The sequence below is a fragment of the Oncorhynchus kisutch genome, linkage group LG22, assembly GCF_002021735.2.
Source record: "Oncorhynchus kisutch isolate 150728-3 linkage group LG22, Okis_V2, whole genome shotgun sequence".
Classification (NCBI taxonomy): Eukaryota; Metazoa; Chordata; class Actinopteri; order Salmoniformes; family Salmonidae; genus Oncorhynchus; species Oncorhynchus kisutch.
The window spans coordinates 32,640,089-32,646,299 of record NC_034195.2 but is presented as its reverse complement, the minus strand read 5'-3'; the positions used below and the strand labels follow the sequence as shown (position 1 = coordinate 32,646,299).

The 6,211-nt window shown below is 42.8% G+C and overlaps 1 protein-coding gene across 6 annotated transcripts; it reads left to right on the top strand.

Annotated features, from left to right (window-relative positions):
• Nucleotides 1-1,739: 1,739 nt before the first annotated feature.
• On the top strand, nucleotides 1,740-6,089 carry nudt7 (nudix (nucleoside diphosphate linked moiety X)-type motif 7). 6 transcript variants are annotated; one of them, XM_031801096.1, is made up of 6 exons: nucleotides 1,766-1,950; nucleotides 2,057-2,144; nucleotides 2,677-2,833; nucleotides 4,705-4,842; nucleotides 4,962-5,120; nucleotides 5,518-6,071. In XM_031801096.1, exons 3-6 carry the CDS (start codon nucleotides 2,678-2,680, stop codon nucleotides 5,866-5,868), a joined length of 804 nt encoding a protein of 267 aa, XP_031656956.1. In that variant the 5' UTR covers nucleotides 1,766-1,950; nucleotides 2,057-2,144; nucleotide 2,677; the 3' UTR covers nucleotides 5,869-6,071. The 6 variants fall into 6 exon arrangements, with proteins under 6 accessions (XP_020312476.1, XP_031656958.1, XP_020312475.1 ...); XM_031801098.1 differs by lacking the exon at nucleotides 4,705-4,842 and having other exon boundaries at nucleotides 1,764-1,950; nucleotides 5,518-6,076; XM_020456884.2 differs by having other exon boundaries at nucleotides 1,768-2,144.
• Nucleotides 6,090-6,211: the final 122 nt, after the last annotated feature.

Genomic DNA, 6,211 nt, shown 5'->3' with positions numbered 1-6,211 from the left:
GGTTTGTGATGATATGGCTCAGTTGGTAGAGCGTGATTCCCACCGGGGACCAGCATGAAAATGTATGCACTCATTATTGTAAACTGCTCTACTAAAATGTAAAAGGAATTAAGACCATTTCAGTTCACATTTATAAATAAGTTGCATTTGCAAAGTATTTCAAGAAACTGGAAAACATATCAAACAAGTATTTTTATATTCAGTCCCAAGTATTATCAGATTAACTGTTTTGTACAGAACTACATTGGCTTGCGAAGGTATTCACCCCCTGGCATTTTACTTATTTTGTTGCCTTGCAATGGGGTGTTTGTATCATGAGATTTACACAACATGCCTACCACTTTGGCGATGCAAAATATTTATTGTGAAACAAACAAGATAAGACAAAAAAACAGAACTTGAGCATGCATAACTATTCACCCCCCAAAGTCAATACTTTGTAGAACCACCTTTTGCAGCAATTACAGCTGCAAATCTCTTGGAATATGTCTCTATAAGCTTGGCACATCTAGCCACTGGGATTTTTGCCCATTCTTCAAGGCAAAATTGCTCTAGCTCCTTCAAGTGGGATAGGTTCCGCTGGTGTACAACAGCCTTTAAGTCATACCACAGATTCTCGATTGGATTGTCTGGGCTTTGACTAGGCCATTCCAAGACATCTAATGTTTTCCCTTAAACCACTCAAGTGTTACTTTAGCAGTATGCTTAGGGTCATTGTCCTGCTTGAAGGTGACCCTCCGTCCCAGTCTCAAGTCTCTGGCAGACAAACAGGTTTCTGTTAAGAATTTCCCTGTATTTAGCACCATCCATCGTTACTCCAATTCTGACCAGTTTCCCAGTCCCTGTCGATGAAAAACATCCCCACAGCACGATGCTTCCACCAACATACTTCACTGTGGGGATGATATTCTCAGGGTGATGAGGTGTTGGGTTTGCGCCAGACAGTTTTCCTTGATGGCCAAAAAGCTCAATTTTAGTCTCATCTGACCAGAGTACCTTCTTCCATATGTTTGGGGGATCTCCCACATGCATTTTGGCAAACACCAAATGTGTTTGCATATTTTTCCTTTAAGCAATGGCTTTTTTTCTTGCCACTCCCATGAAGTGGGAAGGCAGGTAGCCTAGTGGTTAGGTCGTTGGACTAGTAACAGGTAGGTAAAAATCTGTCGTTCTGCCCTTGAACAACCCACTGTTCCTAGGCTGTCATTGAAAATAAGAATTTGTTCTTAACTGACTTGCCTAGTTAAAGGTAAAATAAATAATTTTAAAAGCCCAGCTCTGTGGAGTGTACAGCTTAAAGTGGTCCTATGGACAGATATTCCAACCTCTGCTGTGGAGCTTTGCAGCTCCTTCAGGATTATCTTCAGTCTCTTTGTTGCCTCTCTGATTAATGCCCTCCTTGCCTGGTCTGTGAGTTTTGGTGGGCCGCCCTCTGTTGGCAAGTTAGTTGTGGTGTCATATTCTTTCCATTTTTTTTTATAATGGATTGAAAGGTGCTCTGTGGGATATTCAAAGTTTCTGATATTTTTTTATAACCCAACCCTGATCTGTAATTGTCCACAACTTTGTCGCTGACCTGTTTGGCGAGCTCCTTGCTTAGTGGTGTTGCAGACTCTGGGGCCTTTCAGAACAGGTGTATATATACTGAGATTATGTGACACTTAGATTGCACACAGGTGGACTTTATTTAACTAATTATGTGACTTCTGAAGGTAATTGGTTGCAGCAGATCTTATTTAGGGTCTTCATAGTAAAGGGGGTGAATACATGTACAAACCACTTTTCTGTTTTTGATTTCTTTGAAACAAGTTATTTTTTTCATTTCACTTCCCCAGTTTGGACTATTTTGTGGATGTCCATTACATGAAATCCAAATAAAAATCCATTTAAATGACAGGTTGTAAAGCAACCAAATAGGACAAATTCCAAGGGGGTGAATACTTTTGCAAGGTACTGTATCAGACTCAAGTTACAAATGCTAGTGAACACGCAAATACATTTAGTAAAAAATAAATCACAAATCTAGTGCACTGGGCCTTTACTCGTCCTGTATTAGAGGATCAAGAAAGACATCTGCAGCACAGCGCAGGACCCCCACCCCAAACTACTTCCCGGGGCGCATGAACCTCATTGCCTCTAGCAAGGTAAGTGTGCAGGTTTATTTTTTTCTTATGTTATATCTTTGTTACCCTTCACCTGCAACACGATACCTCAGCTGTGCGAGTGCCTTTTTGAATTATGGATTGACTTGAAAATGGGTTGGTAGATTATTAATTTCATGCAGTTATTTTAGATGTTAATTTGAGGCACAACTGTTCAACTGTTCAGCGAAACATAGAGCGTTATCATTTTCCAAGATGTTGGTCTCTGGTTCCCCACTAGATGGAGTGTCCTACATTTTCTTTATCCTGAAGGGACTCGCTTCCGCAATCCGCATGCAAACACTGTAGCTTAATGTCAAGTGGAAGCATTGTAGCAACAACTATCGTTTTGCACAGCAGGTGCCTGTCCGAAGAAAATATTTAATATTGGGATAGTAGTGATTTATAGCATTCTGAAGCTTTTCTCCTGTACAGCAATAACAAACTCAAGCTATATTTTATAACAAAAACAAGGGAGGCTACTGGTATGTTTCACTGTGAGGTCTTTGCCTCTGGCTACATTGTTGACCTTCAGGATGGACCTAAAAGAAAAGACAGCTGCCATATTGAAGCAATATGAAGTCGGGAGCAGATTCTCGTACTTGCCGGTCTTGCCCAAAGCCTCGGTGTTGATACCGCTGTTTGTGAGGGACGGAGAGGTCCACATGCTGATGACTCTACGCTCCCAAGAGGTCAGTAATATGGCTCTCCCTTACTCTTTAGTTTAACTAGTTTACCTAAACTATTATGTAATCATTCAAAGGCCTACAGTTTTGCCATTGAACATACAAAATTGTGTTATGAACATTGAAACCATTAATACAAAAGTAAAGCATGACAGTGTTACATCCAAATGTGTGAAATTGTCCACTGAATTTACAAACATGGCCTTTGATATTTGTGCGTTAAACATGCGTGAGTGTGCTTGTGCACTGCACGGCGTGCAAATATAGCACATTGCGATGTGTGAAATATACTACTCAGTTGTGGTGAGTCGCTCTTTTTGAACGGATCTGGTGAACGAATCGCATCGATGAGAGCCGTTCATTTGGCTCCCTGATTCGCATACTGCTGGTACTGCTTTTTGAGATCAAAACAACGTTTTTCTGCTGCTAAATTACAGAAGTATTCTCCAAAGAATGCGAATCCTTACAGCAGAAACAATAAATAGTGGGGAGATCCAAATAATTTGGCCAGGTAAAAACAAACAAATGTATTTGAACGTGCATTTCAAGATCTGACACAATGGTAGCCAACCTTTTGGACTTTACATTAGAGATTAGCAACATTTTCATGGTTCTCGGTTTATTTTTAAGCATTTTTTAATTAAGATTTGTTTTTCGAGCCAAATTAGCCGGCTCAACGAAATTACTCGAAATGCCCATCACAACTCGGCTTGAAATGTCCCCATTTGCCCTAGCGAATAGCTAGCTTTTCATGTGGTGCGGGCTGGTAAGAATCACATCAAATGTTATTTGCCACGTTATTTGCCACGCTTCGTAGACCGGTGTAGACTGGCAGTGAAATGCTTACTTACGGCCTTTCCCAGCCTTGCAGAGAAATGAAAATAGAAAAGTAAAACGGGTAATAAATACACAATGAGTAACGATAACTTGGCAATACACAGGATACCAGTACCGAGTCGATGTGCAGGGGGACAAGGTAATTGAGGTAGATATGTACATATAACTAGGGATAAAGTGTCAGATAATAAACAGTAGCAGCAGCATGTGATGAGGCAAAAAAAGTTAGTTAACAGACTAGCTACCTGGACAAACTATTTATCTTATGGCTTGGGGGTAGAAGCTGTTCAGGGTAGCAGAGAACTGTCAATGACTAGGGTGGCGGAAAATATTTCCTAAAAAAGTTCTACAGCTGCACTATTGAGAGCATCTTGACTGGCTGCATCACCGCTTGGTATGGCAACAGTACATCACTGGGGCTGAGCTCCCTGCCATCCAGGACCTCTATATCAGGCAGTGTCAGAGGAAGGCCCTAAAAAAAAAATCTAACTTCAGCCACCCTAGTCATTGACAGTTCTCTGCTACCCTGAACAGCTTCTACCCCCAAGCCATAAGATAAATAGTTTGTCCAGGTAGAGGCATTGTCGTGCCCTCTTCACAACTTTGTTGGCGTGTGTGGACCATGATAGTTCCTTAGTGATGTGGACACCGAGGAGATTGAAGCTTTCGACCCACTCCACTACAGCCCCCTCGACGTGAATGGAGGCGTGCTCGCCTCTCCGTTTCCTGTAGTCCACGATCACCTCCTCCCTATAGGTTGTCTCATCGTCGTCAGTGATCAGTCATACCATTGTGTTGTCTGCAAACTTAATGATGGTGTTGGAGTCGTGCGTGAACAAGAAGTACAGAAGGTGACTAAGCACCCCTGAAGTGCCCCTGTGTTGAGGGTCAGCATGGCGGATGTGTTGCCTACTCTCACCACTTGGGGGCAGTCCAGGATCCAGTTGTAGAGGGAGGTGTTCAGTCCCAGGATCCTTAGCTGTGAATGCTGAGCTGTAGTCAATGAACAGCATTCTCATATAGGTGTTCCTCTTGTCCAGGTGGGAAAGGGCCGTGTTGAGTGCAATAGAGATTGTGTCATCTGTGGATCTGAGTGGTCTATCTCATCCAAATTGGGGCCTGCCGCTTCAGGAGGACACTCATGTGCTAGCAAGGCAGACGTCCTGGGTTTGCACCAGGTATGGGCCGAATCGGGAGGAAGTGGTACTCGCTAAGCAAGCAGCGTGATGTCCTTTACACAAGAAAACAAAATGGAATGCTGTAGAACTCACTCTTTGTCTCTCACTCTGTGCTGCAGCTGAGGACCAACGCAGGCGAGGTGTGTTTCCCAGGTGGGAAGAGGGACCCGAGGGACAGGGATGACGTGGACACGGCTCTGAGAGAGGCAGAGGAGGAGATAGGCCTTCCTCCTGACCAGGTGGATGTGGTCTGCACACTGTTCCCCATTATGAACAAGGTACACATGGGGAGAGGTTAAAACGTTTCAAAGCAGACGCTGATGATTTCACACACCCACTATCATGGTGTAGCAGGATTCAACAGGATTCTGGTCCTGGAGAACTATTAAAAATAAAAATAAACTGCTGATAGCATAATTAGCTGAATCAGGTGTTTTATTGAATCGGGTTGGATAAAAATCCTGCACTCCAAGTAACTCCATGACTGAAGTTGGAGAACCCTGCCCGGTATAGTACAGTATATTTTGGAATTAGATATTGCCAATAGATTACAGGTCATATTTCTAGTCAGAGATATTCATACTTTCTCCTCTCCACTCTCTTCCACATCTTTTCTCTTCTCCCCTTCATTCCCCTCACCCCTCTCTCTTCTCTCTCCCTCCTCTCGCTCTGTAGAGTGGTCTGTTGGTGACTCCAGTGGTGGGGTTCATTGAGGCCTCATTCTCTCCTCGCCCAAACCCAGCCGAGGTCAGCGCTGTGTTCACTGTCCCTCTGGAGTTCTTCACTAGAGAGATAGACCACTCATCCTACAGCGCGACTGGAATTGCTGGCTTGCTCCACAGTTTCCAGTTTCCGGACCCTAAATCAGGCAGCCACTATCAGATATGGGGCCTGACTGCCATTTTGGCTATACTGGTCTCTGTCCTAGCCCTCAGAAAAAAGCCTGAGTTTGAGACCGGTTTTGATTCTGATGACCCGGTATCTTTCTTCCAACACAATCTGAACAAGAGGATCAGTAAACTATGACATATCAATGTTTTTATTTTTTTTAACCAGATAATTATATAATGCAATGTAATGATGGAGAGAACATATTTTCCCTAAAATGTTGTAACTGTAAATGTGGAATCATGTGCAATACCTACATTCTTTACAAAAAATGTATTCTTACTTTGAATGTAATTTGTGAATATTGTATATTGATGACAATAAAAAAGTATGCTATTACAGTTAAGTCGGTAAATGCATCCAGTTGAGTTGATAAATGTAACATGTGTGAGAGGAGAGTGGGCAGTGGCCTGTTTAGAGCTATGTGGAAGGACAAGACTGAGTTGATACCTGGACCAGGGCCTGTATTCACAAAGAATCT